At 47.2% G+C, this 17466-nt stretch overlaps 1 protein-coding gene across 1 annotated transcript in view; it reads left to right on the top strand.

Moving 5' to 3' along the window:
- The window catches only part of CFAP74 (cilia and flagella associated protein 74), a 123123-nt gene that overhangs the window by 16169 nt on the left and 89488 nt on the right, over positions 1-17466 (top strand). Inside the window, 1 exon segment of the mRNA XM_066637397.1 lies at positions 13578-13745. Within this exon segment, the coding sequence (XP_066493494.1) occupies positions 13578-13745 (168 nt within the window).

Below are 17466 nucleotides of genomic sequence, written 5' to 3'. Positions count from 1 at the left end.
GAAGAAGGCTGGCCCACCCATGAGGCCAACTGAAACTGCTGCATCAGGCAGCAGGTTGGTGAGGGGCACTTTTCTCTGTCCACTTACTTCCCTCCACTGGTTCTCCTTCCACTCCTTGGTTTGGGAAAGGAGGGGGGGCAGAGAAGAAGAGGCAATGTGGAGGAGAGTGCTGGCGTATAACACTGGAGAGTGAGGGGAAGAGCCAAGGCTGGCACATCGTCAGGTAAGAAGGGGCAGCATCTGTCACGCCACGCCAGGTGTCAACAGGCCTTGGGCCAGGCCTGCAAGCAAAGGTTGATATTACACACCCAAAACATACAGCCTGCAGTGGAGAAGCAAACACACATTTCAAAACCTGCTGGGAAAGGAAACCAGTGGGCAGAGAGAGGGTTAAACAGCCCCTACTCTCTGTCACGTCTCCACTCCTTATCCTGTATGAAACCATCTGCCTTGCCTTTCCCATCTTTGCATGTTACATCCACACAGGCCTTTGGGATACCCTCATGCAAACAGCACCTCATCCCAGCAGGCAGAAAATCACCATGGTAGAGTTTCAATTATTTTCCTCTCCCCCCCTTACCTTTGTAATTATTTTAACAATCTCTACTCTCCTTTCAACAGTTGCATTGCTTTTGAAAGCTCCTGGGAAATCTCCTCTCCTTACATTCAAACATAGGCAGAGACGTCACCCATCTCAAATTCTCCGTCCTCGTGCTCAGAGAGGAGTAAAATTCTTTGCTGATTTGCTCCTTTCCCAGCAGTTTTGCAGAAACCGATGCAGCCCCCCTGTCCTATTCCCAGCATTGGCTCAGGTCCAGTTCCCCTTCCAACAGATATGATGAACTTAATAAGTCTCTGTGGTCCAACCAAGTTTCTCAAGGTTAGGCTGACAACCAAGGAAAGGTAAAAGAATTAATGCCTTGCGCTTCCACTCATTTCCTAACAGACATAAAAATCAACAAGAGAGAAACGTTCTCTGTAGCAATCCCATTGAGTTCAATGGGCCAAAACTGTAAAACATTTACAGGGCTGGAAATGGAGGTAACTTCATGTGGTAGATGAGTTAGGGCACCTGCCTCCATCTCCCTTCTATTCTATAGCTCCTCCCACTCCCTGAATTAAAAAAAAGAGAGAGGAAGTACGAAGGAAAAGAGTGTGATGCCCTGCTTAAGGATGAGAGAAAATCAAAGGTGTGATTGACAGCAGCAAATGCATTCAGATTGGGATCTTATTTATCAAGTTGTTGGCATCCTTCAGTCTCGAAAGACTATGGACTGGGGTTGCTATCCTATAGTCTCTTACCTGGGAGTCCTTGTTGGCATCCTTCGGTCTCAGAAGACTATGGTATCGCGCTCTAAATAGTGTTCTGGAACAGAGTGTCCTCTCCAGTGCGCGAAGCCTGGGTAAAGTAGATATGGAGGATAGACTGTTACCCATGCAGCAAATCCCCCCTCTCCACGTCTCTGAAATGGTCCAATGGAAAGGCAGAAGCCAATACGGTTGGTTCCAGCGGCGTCGCAGGAGTTGCCAGAACGTGACTGTGTTCAGCCATGAACTGCCTCAGGGACTCCAGCTCCGGATTTTGCCTCGAGGTTGACTCCTGAAGCCTCTTTCATAACTGGATGTAGCCACAAGGCAGTGGAGGTTTGGGATCAGAGTTTTCCTTCTCTCAGATGAGCTGCCTTCCCAGACTGACGAGTCCCATCTACCCGGTGGCTGTTTAGTCGCCTCTTACGACAAGTACAGCCAAACTGAGGGCCTATTCTTATCCCCAGCCCTCAGGGGTATATCAAGTACCAGACTGTTAAAGCACTCAGGTTAATTCATTCCACCTGGGCAACAATGCCTTTAAATCCTAAATATAACACACAACATTTTATTGTATTTAAAGTTTATTCATGTTCCCCAAACCCTCAAAACAAGGCCCTGTGCATTACAGGACAGTTTTCCTTAGGCTGTGATCCTGTACACCAGCAGTCTTCAACCTTTTCCATGCCATGACCCCAATCAATCAATCAATCAATCAATCAATCAATCAATCAATCAATCAATCAGAGACTGAGGACCCAATGTTGGTCCTGCCTCTTCACAGGACCCTCTCTGCCCAATCCCTGCTCCCATCACTGCCCACTTCCCACTCTAGTTAGGTCCTCCAAGCACTGTTCGCTGTAACCAAATATTCTTATTGGAGAGAGCAGAAAATGTTACCATGAAATCTGGCACTAGTGAAAGCTATTTTAGCACAATTGCTAAGAACCTGAGCAGGACTGGGGCACAATCTCTTGATTGCTGAAGGGGCACACCAGATGCCTCCCCCTTTACCTGGTGGTGCTTTAGTTCAGTGGTCTTCAACCTTTTTGATTCCTGTAAGTTTCTGCGACTCCACAACTGAAGCTTTGCAACCCCATTGGGGCCCTGACCCATAGGCTGAAGAACACTGCTATACACCCATAACTGGCAGTAAGTTCCATGAACCCCAATGAGGCACTGAAAGGACTGTCTTCCGTATCAACTGGCTCACCCCCTAAGGCCTGTTGCATGTGCCCTCCATGGCTGAGGATCTTGCAGTATCCAGCTGTTAGTTTAAGGCTAGCATAGTTGGCAACCTTCAGTCTCGAAAGACTATGGTATCGCGCTCTGAAAGGTGGTTCTGGAACAGCGTCTAGTGTGGCTGAAAAGGCCGATTCGGGAGTGACAATCCCTTCCACACTGGGAGCAAGTGCAGTCTGTCCCTGGTCTGTCTCCCTGGCTATGGGCCTTCCTTCTTTGCCTCTTAGCCTCAGACTGTTGGCCAAGTGTCTCTTCAAACTGGGAAAGGCCATGTTGCACAGCCTGCCTCCAAGCGGGCCGCTCAGAGGCCAGGGTTTCCCACTTGTTGAGGTCCACTAAGAGGCCCACTTGTTGAGGTCCCACTTGTTGAGGCCCACTTGTTAAGGTCCACTTGTTTAAGGCTAAGAGCAGCGTAAATTTGTGATAATTAACAGTTATCACAAAACTGAACTATATAAGGACTTTTGTACTCTACATAGAGGCAGGAACAGAATCTGAAGCAAAAGACGGTCCTAAAAATAGTATAATAAGGGAAAATGAGAAAAAAATATAGCTGCCTTTTAAATAGGCATCTCACCAAAAGAAAGCAACAATATGAACCTTCTGTCGCTACTTATAGTACACGAAGGAAACTGGAGCTCTTGAATTAGGGTTGTTTTCAACTGCAGATGAACGAACAGACAGAGATCTCACCAAGTTTAAAATGGTACGGGGTGTGTGTGTTTTTTTGTCAGCCCCTTCCACAGTGACAGCTTTTATGCAATGGAACCCAAAAAAAAGGGAAATACATAAATTAAAAACGGTAACAATGAAACTGTCATTCAAACGAGCGCTAACATGTTTGCTGCCAACAGTAAAAATAGGGTGGAACCAAAAGGAACCAAGAATGGCTGCTTGGAGATCTGCATTTCTTGACAGAACAATCAAAGTTGTTCTTATAACTCAGAACAAGTCTGATTATCTTTGAAGGTCAATTATGGTTTGGGGCAACTGGCAGCAAGCAGGTTTCTGCTAACCCTACGGTGCTAGAATCTCTCACAAGGAGTTGCAGCCGGCAATCAGGTTATTAGCAGGAGGGCTGCTAATATTTTGAAATATCTTGTCCAGTAGCTGCATTAAAAAGGAGGGGATGGGGCAGAAAGGACAACATGCACTTTTGGGGGTGGGGAAGAGGTTAGACTTCTGTCCCAGATGTTAGACTTCTGAAAAAGAAGCAACAGCATATTTCAGATCAATGTCTCTATCCTTAATATATTTTCTGTAAGGAAGTCCTGTGGACTTTAGGGTGGTCGCACTGAAGAATGTGACATAAATGTGGGGCTTGTCAATGTCACCTGCCTTGGAAAAAAGCAAGAAGTCAGAGAAATAGAATAATTTTCTGGCAAACTTTGCAATCCTCTCCCTGAGGGCTCCTGTGACTGTGACACAGAAAGTGAAATTCTGTGTAATGCTTTCTCCATCACTGAAATATGTTGACATGGTTACAGGTAGAGAAGTTCTCCCACCATCTGAACAAGGCTGCCTTCCTGGCAGAACATCAAATAGTGCTGCCTTCCCTCCAATAAGGTAATAATAATAATAATAATAATAATAATAATAATAATAATAATAATAATAATAATAATAAAACTTTATTTTTATCCCGCCCTTCTCCCAAAAAGGGACCCAGGGCGGCTAACATATAAAACAGATTAAAACATAATTTCACAAACAGATAAAAACATATTAAAAAACACATTAGCAGAACCCATAAAAACAGTAGTCAGAAGAGTCAGAATAAAAGAGCATAAAACAGCAGTTCTTAGAGGAATCGGGCCTATAAAAAAGCAACTAAAAGATATATAAAAGATGTTAAAAAGGCCATAACGTCAGAAGGCTTGGTTAAACAACAAGGTCTTCAGGCCTCGCCGAAAGGTCTCGAGGGAGGGAGCCATTCTCAAGTCAAGGGGAAAGGAGTTCCACAACTTTGGTGCCACTACTGAGAAGGCCCTATTTCTTGCCGCCGCCCCACGTACCTCCTTAGGCGGCGGCACTTGTAAAAAGGCTTTCTCTGATGACCTGAGAGGACGAGCCGGATTGTACGGGAGTAGGCGATCTCTAAGATAACCTGGCCCAGAGCAGTATAGGGCTTTAAAGGTCAAAACCAGCACCTTGAATTGGGCCCGGAAACGAATGGGCAGCCAATGTAGCCCCCGGAGAAGCGGACTGACAGAGTCAAACTGCCTAGCTCCAGTGACCACACGGGCCGCCGCATTCTGCACTAATTGCAGTTTCCGAACCGTCTTCAGGGGCAGCCCCACATAAAGCGCGTTACAATAATCTAACCTCGATGTCACCGTAGCATGGATCACCGTGGCCAGGTCTGCACGATCCAAGTACGGATGCAGCTGGCGCACCAGCTGAAGCTGAGCAAAGGCCCCCCTAGCCACAGCCGCCACCTGGGAATCCAGGAGCAGCTGTGAGTCCAGGTGGACGCCCAAGCTGCGGACCTGCTCCTTCAGAGGGAGTGCAACCCCATTCAGAGCAAGCTGATAATCCAGCACCTGCATTGAGGATTTCCGAACCAGGAGAGCCTCTGTCTTATCCGGATTTAATTTCAGCTTGTTAGCCCCCATCCAGATCCTCACTGCTTCCAGACAGCGCTCCAGACCCTCAACTGCCACCCTGGAGTCTGGAGGAAAGGAGAGATAAAGCTGGGTGTCATCAGCATATTGATGACATCCCACTCCAAACCCCCGGATGACCTCTCCCAGCGGTTTCATGTAGATATTAAATTGCATGGGGGACAGAATTGAGCCCTGCGGCACCCCGCACCTCAATTGCCAGGGTGTCGAACAGGCATCCCCCGGCACCACCATCTGGGACCGACCTTCCAAGTAGGAGCGGAACCACCGCAAAACAGTGCCTCCAACTCCCAACTCGGCCAATCGGCCCAGAAGGATACTATGGTCGATGGTATCGAAAGCCGCCGAGAGGTCCAGCAGGACCAACAGGGACGCACTCCCCCTGTCCAGTCCCCGGTGTAGGTCATCCACCAAGGCGACCAGGGCAGTTTCCGTCCCAAAGCCCGGCCTGAAACCAGATTGAAAAGGATCCAGATAATCCGCTTCACAAGACCCTCTGGAGTTGGGCTGCCACCACCCGCTCAATTACCTTGCCCAGAAACGGGATGTTGGAGACTGGCTGATAGTTGTTCAACACAGTGGAATCCAGGGAGGGCTTCTTCAGGAGGGGGCGAACCACCGCCCGCTTCAAAGCAAGCGGCAATGTCCCCTCCCCCAAAGAAGAGTTGACCACCCTCACTGTCCACTCAGCCAGTCCACCCCGGGCAGCTCTTATCAGCCAAGCTGGGCAAGGGTCAAACAGGCAGGCAGACGGCCTCACACTCCAAAGGAGTCTGTCCACATCCTCAGGCTGCACAAGCTGAAAAGAATCCCACAACACTGGACAAGCGGTTGCCAGGGGGACATTATCAGACATTGTCCATGTGGCATCCAAGTCGTAATGAATGCGATCGATTTTATCTGCAAAATGTTGCGCAAACACGTCACAGCGGCTGACCGTGTATTCCTCCTGGTCCACTGGCGGGGCCTGATGGAGGAGGCCCCGCACCACACAGAACAGCTCTGCCGGACGGCTATCAGCAGACGCAATGGTAGCAGAGAAGAATGATTTCCATCCTGCAATGTATCCATCCTGCATCTGATCCACCTTTTCACCTCCTGCTGCCACTGGATTCAACAAGAGAACAACAGGGCAGAACAACAGGGCAAGGGTAGAGAAAACAGGGCAGAAAGGAAGTGTGAAGGAGTGATGGGCTTGAGTGTCTGCAATACCACCTTCCTCTCCTCCACACTTCCGGTTCTTCTCCTTTCCCCACTTCCTTCTCAGATTCAGGGAGCAGGGAAAGGAGAAGCAGTGGAGGGTGGAGACAACCACCTGAGTCAGCCTTATATATGGACCAGGACTGGATTTGAACTGGTAATCCTAACAGAAATGGATGCCATCTGCTAACCCGCGTGATGGGCAAATTTGATCTGAGGATCATACACAGTGAAGAAGGGTCATTTCCCATTCCAGTCAGGAGAAAATAGTTGGAATAGGGTTGCTGATGAAAACAGAGAGCATTGAAAGGTGCTTTTTTAAAGCTAGCTTGACTTTTGTTGGGGAGTTGAAAAGGCACATTACCTCTGCAGCTGTGTTTGGATGTCTTTCCTGATTGGCTTCTTTCTGCTTTGCTTAAGGTGGGCTTTTTAATTGAAACACAGCAGATTACAATGTTGCCTTTAAAAGGAGCACTCAACCGTCCCTCCACATTCTTGCAATCAATAATAATGGTGTGCAAATTAGGTCTTTAATGAAGTACAGTGTCAGGAGAGAACAATAGAACTAGGAGGCTGCTTCTGAAACAAGTTTAAATTATCTTTTGGGTTAGCCCAATAACATTGGGTTGGTCCAATAAAACACCATCCTAGGGAAAGGGGGGGCATAAAATTACCTGGAATTTCCTATAGTGAAAAAAAACTTCAGCAGCTCATCCTTCCATATGAATAGACTCTAGACCAGCTTTTCTCAACATTTGTCCCCCACTGTCCCACTCACATGGTACACCTAGTGAAAGTACCACCAGAAGTAACTGGTGAGGATGTCATTGACAGTTCTGGATTGGGAGACCAGACGCAACACCACAAATGCTAGTAAGAGGCTTGGGATGGATGGGAGGGCTTTTTTGAGTGCATTAAAAGTACACACTGGAGCTCTGTCCACCAAGCCCAGTCTCCTACTGCTGTAAGAGCAGATGAAACCGTGCTAGATGGAGCAATCGCCTGACTCGCAATCAGGCAGTTTCTCATGTAAAAAGCTGTCAACAGGAAACTTCAAAATATTACCTTTCCTCTCGAATGCAACTTGTCTTTATTCCAGAGATTACATAAATTTGGGGCTGGGGCTTTTGTTTTGTTAAATTTCTGTATACCTTTTAGAAATATTTTTCATGTGTTATAAAGAAATGCATTATTAACAATACATCATGACTAAGCGCAAACAATTACTATTATTAATGAATGCATAATAGGGCAGGAGGTCTGGCTCAGTTGGTAGAGCTGCCGCCTTGTATGCCTGAAGATCTGAGGCTGCCAGTTCGAAAAAACCAGAAGTACCCGAGAACTGATGACACACTGATATACTGATGCGCTGACCCTCGGTGGCAGAGAGGAGTTGCCGTCAAGTGGAGCGTGGGAGGCGAAGGGCCAGAGAGAGGCCAGGCCGGGAAGGAATCCAGCTGGAAGGAGGAGTTCTATGAAAGACTAGAACTATTCAATTTTAAAAATCCCTACGGGGGTTTAGAACAGCCTGCCTATGTAAACCGCCTTGGATTAAAGTCTGAGGAGAAATCTGACGACCAAAGAAAGGTGGTATATAAATACCTGTATAAATATAAATATAAATAATAAAGTGATTTATAAATACACACAAAGTAGTATTAATGCTAATGAATAATAATCAGTATTTAGGCTTAGAAATGGTAAGGGTTTTATAAATAAATACTGTACACCAGTGTTTCCCAGACTGTATGTTCGGGCCCACAAGTGGGTAATGAACTGATTTTTAGTGAATCGCAAAAAGTTTTTGAAACGTTTTTTAAAACGAGCAGGTCCGCAGCTTGGGGGTCCACCTGGACTCACAGCTGCTCCTGGATTCCCAGGTGGCGGCTGTGGCTAGGGGGGCCTTTGCTCAGCTTCGGCTGGTGCGCCAGCTGCGTCCGTACTTGGATCGTGCAGACCTGGCCACGGTGATCCATGCTACGGTGACATCGAGGTTAGATTATTGTAACGTGCTTTATGTGGGGCTGCCCCTGAAGACGGTTCGGAAACTGCAATTAGTGCAGAATGCGGCGGCCCGTGTGGTCACTGGAGCTAGGCGGTTTGACTCTGTCAGCCCGCTTCTCCGGGGGCTACATTGGCTGCCCATTCGTTTCCGGGCCCAATTCAAGGTGCTGGTTTTGACCTTTAAAGCCCTATACTGCTCTGGGCCAGGTTATCTTAGAGATCGCCTACTCCCGTACAATCCGGCTCGTCCTCTCAGGTCATCAGAGAAGGCCCCTTTACAAGTGCCGCCGCCTAAGGAGGTACGTGGGGCGGCGGCAAGAAATAGGGCCTTCTCAGTAGTGGCACCAACGTTGTGGAACTCCCTTCCCCTTGACTTGAAAATGGCTCCCTCCCTCGAGACCTTTCGGCGAGGCCTGAAGACCTTGTTGTTTAACCAAGCCTTCTGACGTTATGGCCTTTTTAACATCTTTTATATATCTTTTAGTTGCTTTTTTACAGGCCCGATTCCTCTAAGAACTGCTGTTTTATGCTCTTTTATTCTGACTCTTCTGACTACTGTTTTTATGGGTTCTGCTAATGTGTTTTTTAATATGTTTTTATCTGTTTGTGAAATTATGTTTTAATCTGTTTTATATGTTAGCCGCCCTGGGTCCCTTTTTGGGAGAAGGGCGGGATAAAAATAAAGTTTTATTATTTTATTTATTATTATTATTAAAAACCCTGGTTTGCAGAAGAAAATCATTAGCTGGAATGCTAATGCTAACCTATGGTAAGAAGTTCATATCCCAAATTAAAATCCCAATTTTCTCTAGTAATTGGTGTACCATAGATCACAAATGAATCCAGTTTCAGCCTTTTGTCTGGCTTGGAAGTCCTTCACTGCACTTCTTGCTTTCTAGTTCAGCCTTCTGGGTACCCTGAAATGACTGTAAAGGTTTGGGGGAATAGTCCTCCAACTCCATTTCTAGGGAGAGTCTAGCAAATTTCTACACAAACACATTCTATATGTAAAGTTTCTAGCAGCCTCAGGAGTACAGAATCCTGATTATTATTAATAATAATCTATCGCTCTCTCTCTCTTTCTTTCCAGTGCAGCCATTTTCAATCACTGTCCAATTGCACACTGATGTTCCACGGATGGTCCGCAGAAGTTTGGGACATTTATCAGTGCTGAGGGCAACACTCACTGTCAGCGGAGCACCAGCAGAGCAAGCAGGATAAGTCCCATTGACTATCATTGTTAAAAGCATAGACATAGTAGCCTGTAATAAGTTCAGATCTGTCACATTTCCCCAGATGCAGTCACATATAATGGTAGCGTCAAGTCTAAAATATTAAAAATAAAATATTGAAATGAATGGGGACCCACCTGAAATTGGCTCGCTACCCACCCAGTGGGTCTCGGCCCACAGTTTGAGAAACACTGTAGGCAACCTTCAGTCTCGAAAGACTATGGTATCGCGCTCTGAATGGTGGTTCTGGAACAGCGTCCAGTGTGGCTGAAAAGGCCGATTCGGGAGTGACAATCCCTTCCACACTGGGAGCAAGTGCAGTCTGTCCCTGGTCTGTCTCCCTGGCTATGGGCCTTCCTTCTTTGCCTCTTTGCCTCAGTCTGTTGGCCAAGTGTCTCTTCAAACTGGGAAAGGCCATGCTGCACAGCCTGCCTCCAAGCGGGCCTCTCAGAGGCCAGGGTTTCCCACCTGTTGAGGTTCACTCCTAAGGCCTTCAGATCCCTCTTGCATTGTATCGCAGCTGTGGTCTACCTGTAGGGTGCTTTCCTTGCACGAGTTCTCCATAGAGGAGATCCTTTGGGATCCGGCCATCATCCATTCTCACGACATGACCGAGCCAACGCAGGCGTCTCTGTTTCAGCAGTGTATACATGCTGGGGATTCCAGCTCGTTCCAGGACTGTGTTGTTTGGAACTTTTTCCTGCCAGGTGATGCCGAGGATGCGTCGGAGGCAGCGCATGTGGAAAGCGTTCAGTTTCCTCTCCTGTTGTGAGCGAAGACTCCATGACTCGCTGCAGTACAGAAGTGTACTCAGAATGCAAGCTCTGTAGACCTGGACCTGGATCAGTGTTGAGAAACACTGTACTAAAGCTTTGTGGCTGGATGAGTTTAAAACATAATTTAACATGTTGCACGACTCGTGTAACATGTTAATTTATGTTTTAATAGTAATTAATATTTATGTTTTAATAGTAATTGATATTTATAATTAATGAAGAGTAATAAATTATTATTATTATTATTATTATTATTATTATTATTATTATTGTGGGATACACCACTCTGGATGCTTGCTATGCAGCTGTTAAAGGCACAGGAGACTTGCTAGGAAAACAGCTCAGAGAAGAATGAATTATTAATTCTTGCTCTTAATTGACACGTGCCTGTGCAAGTTGCAAGAGAGACTTGGGGCAGCCCAGGAGCTGTTGGAATATACCATTCCGGGCCAGAGACAGGGAACAACAAGGTCTCCTCTTTATCCTCCAGAGCCTCACCTTTTACAAAACAAGCATCCTGTTCAACCATCAGATAGTCTTGCAAACAGATTCAGGCTCTAAAAGGGGGTAAAACCCTAGAATTCTTCTTTAAAACATCATAGCATTCCCCCCTTTTTTTCCTCGTTGGTTCGCTCCGTTGCCTTAGAAGCTGCCCCAAACGGAAGAGCCGAATCCGCTTGGGAGGTAGGTGGAGGAGTCCTCTGTGGTCTCCCATTGGGGCAAGTTGCAACTGCCTTGGTGGGAGTTGGACACAACCATTCAAGGTGGGAGAGGGGTTTCAGGGTGAATTTGAGCAAAGGAGGAGGTGGGAACTGATTATTGATTATTAATAATTGATTATTAATTGCTATACTTTTTTTTTTAACCTGGGGGGAATTGAATGCACAATTATCAAAGGCTGCAGTGCCCCCCTCCTGTTTTAAAGACCTCACCTGTGATCTTTAACAGCTGTTGACAGGCAGAAATTCAACAGGTGACGCTTCCCTGCAGCATTTGGAACCCTGGCCACACATTAGGGAGAAGGAAATGGGGGAATTCTGGCTTGCTCCACATCAGAACGAAAGGGGGGGGAACTATTTTTTTTGCATACAAAACCCCCACCCCCCACCCCTTATTGCATATAGCAGTGTTTCTCAACCAGTAGTATGGGTACCACTGGTGGTACTTGAGATGGTGTCCAGTGGTACTTGCAGGACCCCAAGCCCCCTGCCCCCTGGTAGCAAGACCAGCAATGCAATGCAGCAAGCAACAGGAGGAGGCTCCCCTCAGTGGGCAGCTCTAGCACAGTGTTTCTCAACCAGTGGTACAGGTACCATCAGTGGTAGTTGAGGTGGGGTCTGGGGATCCTGCAAGCGGTGGCATAGCTGGGGGGGGCGGAGCCACCCAGTCTGGTGGGGAGCCTCAGCGTGGTGGGCAAGCAGCCTCTCCCTTTGGAGCCATTCCCGGTGGGGGGAGGCAAAACGGAGCTGTACTTCAGCTTGTGTTTGCTTCTCCACTACAGCTAGAATCTGTAACAAAAATTAACAAGCAAATGTTAGATGTATGAGTGCAAAACATTTACCCATGGGGGGCGGGAGAAACCAGGTACAAATATTTATGTCAGAATGCCAGATGCAGGGGAGGGCACCAGGATGAGGTCTCATGTTATCTGGTGTGCTCCCTGGGGCTTTTGGTGGACTGCTGTGAGATACAGGAAGCTGGACTAGATGGGCCTTTGGCCTGATCCAGTGGGGCTGTTCTTATGTTCTTAAACTACAATTCCCAGGAAGCCTTGCAGGTCTCTTGTTACCTGGTGTGCTCCCTGGGGAATTTGGTGGGCCGCTGTGAGATACAGGAAGCTGGACTAGATGGGCCTTTGGCCTGATCCAGTGGGGCTGTTCTTATGTTCTTAAACTACAATTCCCAGGAAGCCTTGCAGGTCTCTTGTTATCTGGTGTGCTCCCTGGGGCTTTTGGTGGACTGCTGTGAGATACAGGAAGCTGGACTAGATGGGCCTTTGGCCTGATCCAGTGGGGCTGTTCTGATGTTCTTAACTACAATTCCCAGGAAGCCTTGCAGGTCTCTTGTTACCTGGTGTGCTCCCTGGGGCATTTGGTGGGCCGCTGTGAGATACAGGAAGCTGGACTAGATGGGCCTTTGGCCTGATCCAGTGGGGCTGTTCTTATGTTCTTAAACTACAATTCCCAAGAAGCCTTGCAGGTCTCTTGTTATCTGGTGTGCTCCCTGGGGCTTTTGGTGGACTGCTGTGAGATACAGGAAGCTGGACTAGATGGGCCTTTGGCCTGATCCAGTGGGGCTGTTCTTATGTTCTTAAACTACAATTCCCAGGAAGCCTTGCAGGTCTCTTGTTATCTGGTGTGCTCCCTGGGGCATTTGGTGGGCCGCTGTGAGATACAGGAAGCTGGACTAGATGGGCCTCTGGCCTGATCCAGTGGGGCTGTTCTTATGTTCTAATATACCTGTTAACTGTTAGTGCAGTGGTTCTCGCACATTTAGCAAAGGGACCCACCTTTTTAGAATGAGAATCTGTCAGGACCCACTGGAAGTGATGTCATAACCGGAAGTGACACCATCAAGCAGGAACATTTTTAACAATCCTAGGCTGCAATCCTACCCACACTTACCCAGCAGTAAGTTCCATTGCCTATCATTGTTAAAAGCATATACAGAGTAGCCTGTTAAAGGTACTGGTCTGTAACATTTCCCCGAATGCAGTCAGATACCATGGTAGCATCAAGTCTAATATATTAAAAATAAAATATTGAAATGAATGGGGACCCACCTGAAACTGGCTCGCAACCCACCTAGTGGGTCCCGACCCACAGTTTGAGAACACTGTGTTAGTAGATAACAAATACATTGAATCAGAAGAAAAGCCTGGTGTTAACACAGGACAGCTTTCACCTTCTGAAGGCCTCTGCTAACTGTGTGTTGCTGGGCCAGGGGACAGTTGGGTATGTGGGAATAGGCAAAATTCAGTTGCATTTTTTCTGGTGCTAAGTTCCCAAAGTAACCATTTGTTTTTAATATATATAATTTGCTTGCAATAATTTCTGTAAGGTGGCCAAATGGCCAAGCGTAGCAGAACAGAGAGAAGCTTATTCAATACTTGCTCGTTTCAAATAATAGGTGTACTTTGAAAATATTATTCTTGCACTTAACTTGGCCTTTTGATTTTTTTTCTTTTGTAGCTAAGCTCTGTTGGAAGGAAGAAAAAAAGCTTACCCAAATGAACGATATGGAGTCCCCCAACATATCTGGAGAGAACCTGATCCTTCATTTAAGCTCCTTGGAAGAGGAGAATAAAGAAGAAAATAACCTACCTGAAGAACCTGTGCAGGAAGAGGAAAGTTGGAAAGGTTAGGAGAGGAGAAATCAGTTCTATTTCACAATTGCTAATTATTTTGCATTGTTCTTGGAGCCGTGAAACATCTGTCTCCTACTGGTTGAGTTGATGCAAGGACATGGAATGTTTACGAATGGTGCAATAGGGAATCAAGTTGTTGGAATATTTATGATCTTTTTTTTGTGGGATGGGAATTGATGGTTTGGCTGGGATGGAAGGTAAGCTGGAAAGGGGGTGCTGGTGGTGGAATTTTGGGTGAACATTTTTCTACGTATCTGAAATGAGCACTCCTCATTTCAGTTAAACTTTGGAAACTGGAAGAGTGGTCCACAAAGGCAAGAGAGTAGATCCCTGTTGCCCAAGAATTTGGGGGGAGAGTATTGCTCAGTGGTAGAGCACTTTGCTTTGCACCCAAAAGATCCAATCCTGGTAGCTTCTCCAGATAGTAATGGGAAAGGCTTCTGCCTATATACCTCCAGAAAGCTACTTCCAATCAGAGATGAAAGTATCAAACCAGACGGACTAATGGCCTGACTCAGTAGGAAGCAGCTTTGTATACAAAGCTGGTCAGCATTTTGCTTTCCTTCCTTACATTTTGCTTACCAGCATTCCCAGGTCAGCATTTTGCTTTCCTTCCTTACAATCTGGGGAAATGGGGGCTCTACAAATATTGAGTCAGACTTTTTTCATTTGGTTATTGTTTGTTGCAAACCCGTGGAGATTGCAGATGGACCCTACGCATAAACGCACTTCTCTCCCTTCAGTCCCTTCAGTGGACAGCAAATTCTGCATTCCCGCTTGGCTAGTGCCGAGTTCCTTGTTTAAGCTCTTAGGGCTGATTGTCTATGACAGCCGCAGCGCCAAGGTGAAAAGTGTTTGTCTGTTCCAAGCCTGCGGGTGGCAGATGTGTCTTTGTTTATAAATTTGCTGACAAGGTTTTTTCTCTCCCCCCCCCCCATTATATGCAGTCTTAAAGCTTTTAATATGTCATCTCTGCATCCCCTTATCTTGTGTAGGCTTGTCAGGAAGCGACGAGGGAGCTGCACGCACCTTTTAACAAACAAAAGGCCAAACTGGATGTGACTTTCATCGCATCACTGGTGCTGCTGTGCTTGCTTCTTGTTCTGCAAATGGGGTGTGTGTGTGTGTGTGTGTGTGTGTGTGTGTGTGTGTGTGTGTGTACACGTAAGATTGAGAGAGAATCTGGACTGTGGCCGCGGCAAGTGGGGAGGCTTCAACTCTGTCCCAATCCTACGAACTGCCCCTTTTATGTAGCAGTGGGGATTGCAACTGGCCTTCTTCACCCCAGGATGACAACTTTTCAGGGCTGTTGCTGGTGTTTCTTTTCACATTCTTTCTTCGATTGTGAGCCCTTTGGGAGCAGGGAACCATTCATTCACTGATTTAGCTTTGTAAACTGCTTTGTGAACTACTTTACAAAGTGTTGAAAAGCGGCATACAAGTACTTGCAGAGGCCTGCAAATTTGAGGGTCAGGAAAACATTTTTCAAAATTTATGGTGGTTTTAGCAGAGTTTGGGGCGCTGATTCCAAAAATGGCATTGGTTTTGCCCTCTCGCTTCTAGTTTTGGAGATACGGCATAGCCTCATCAGTTCAAGCACCTTCCTCAGGAGCAAGCCATGGTGTTAGGCCAGTGTTTTGCAACACGTGTCTCCCACTGTACCACTTCACATAGGCTACCTATTGGAAGTACCACTGGCTGTGTTAGGAGGGCCTTTTCGAGCACGTGAAAAGTGCACGCTGGAGCTCTGCCTTCCAAGCTGAGCCTACTAATGCTGCTTATAGTATTGCATTATAAGCAGCACTTATAATGTCTGGTCCTGCTGCCATGTGGTGGGGGTCTCAAGGTCCCACGAGTACCACCAGGCAGTACCTCAAGTACTACCGATCATACAAGTACCACTTGTTGAGAAACACTGGTGTAGGCTAGATGTGATAGAGAAAACTGGACATGACTGGGCAAAACTGATTCTGTTTTTGGAATCAGCACCCCAAATATACCCAGGAATGGGTCTAACTTTAAAGACAGCAAAATGTATGTTGGCCTGTGTAATAATCTCAATCTGGATATCTACTCCATTCTTTCTCGGGGGGGGGGGGTGTAGTTGGAGCTGACTGAAGCTTTCCTCCCACCCCTAGGGAAAAATGGCAGGTTTGATGGGAGTAGGGCATCCAAATCTGGGCCTTGGCAAGGTATAGAGTTAAGGCCCCCTCTCCCTCAGCTTGCTGCCATCCTGATCGAGATTGAGCCCTCTGCATATGCTTTTGCAGACATGCAAATAGGTGTATCGCGCCCAATGGTCTTATTATCTTTACTCTTATAAATATTTCTTGTTGCTTGTATCATGCCACAGGCCTTAGGAGTGGACCTCAACAGGTGGGAAACCCTGGCCTCTGAGCGGCCCGCTTGGAGGCAGGCTGTGCAGCATGGCCTTTCCCAGTTTGAAGAGACACTTGGCCAACAGTCTGAGGCAAAGAGGCAAAGAAGGAAGGCCCACAGCCAGGGAGACAGACCAGGGACAGACTGCGCTTGCTCCCAGTGTGGAAGGGATTGTCACTCCCGAATCGGCCTTTTCAGCCACACTAGATGCTGTGCCAGAACCACCATCCAGAGCGCAATACCATAGTCTTTTGAGACTGAAGGTTGCCAACAACCATGCCACAGACACACACTGTTCACAGCTTCATGTAGAAAGAAAGGACAGGCTTCTGCTCCAAGTGGCCTACAATTGAAATAGATGCAGTGGGGAGGACAGAGGAAGGGAAGGGAAAAGGAGCAGGGCTGCAGAATTGGAAGTAATTTTGTGTGGGGTTGGAGCAGTGGCATAGCTAGAAGGAGTGCAAAGCCCTAAGTTTTGCAGGGAGCCTCACTGTGGTATGCAAAGGGCCTCTCCCCTTCAGAGCCATTCCGGGTGGTGGGAGCAAAATGTAGGCTTACACCTACATTTTGCTCCCACCACCTGCAGTGGCTCTGTGGGGAGGGGCTGCTTGCATGCCATGGTGAGGCTCTCTGTCAAACTTCGTGCTTTGCACTCCCTCTAGCTATGCCACTGGGTCGGAGGCTGAGCTGGAGGTTCTGTGTATCAACTCCACAGCCCTGCTATCGGGTTATAAGCTGCTCAGCCACAGTACACCAACTATTAAAACTAGCATGACTGTAGAGTTGGCACTCAAAACCTTGTCTTCTGTCTCCAATCCCATCCAAATTGGTTTTGGACTCTGACTTGTGGTAGGGAGAGAGGACTGGGCTTGCTATCCTATAGTCTCTTACCTGGGAGTCCTTGTTGGCATCCTTCGGTCTCAGAAGACTATGGTATCGCGCTCTGAATAGTGTTCTGGAACAGAGTGTCCTCTCCAGTGCATGAAGCCTGGGTAAAGTAGATATGGAGGATAGGCTGTTACCCATGCAGCAAATCCCCCCGCTCCACGTCGCTGAAATGGTCCAATGGAAAGGCAGAAGCCAATACAGTTGGTTCCAGCAGCGTCGCAGGAGTTGCCAGAACGTGACTGTGTTCAGCCATGAACTGCCCCAGGGACTCCGGCTCCGGATTTTGCCTCGAGGTTGACTCCTGAAGCCTCTTTCATAACTGGATGTAGCCACAAGGCAGTGGAGGTTTGGGATCAGAGTTTTCCTTCTCTCAGACGAGCTGCCTTCCCAGGCTAACGAGTCCCATCTACCCGGTGGCTGTTTAGTCGCCTCTTACGACAAGTACA

This window comes from Tiliqua scincoides, chromosome 9, assembly GCF_035046505.1.
Source record: "Tiliqua scincoides isolate rTilSci1 chromosome 9, rTilSci1.hap2, whole genome shotgun sequence".
Taxonomy (NCBI): domain Eukaryota; kingdom Metazoa; phylum Chordata; class Lepidosauria; order Squamata; family Scincidae; genus Tiliqua; species Tiliqua scincoides.
Note: the sequence above shows the minus strand (reverse complement) of the source record. Positions and strands in the feature narration are given on the sequence as shown.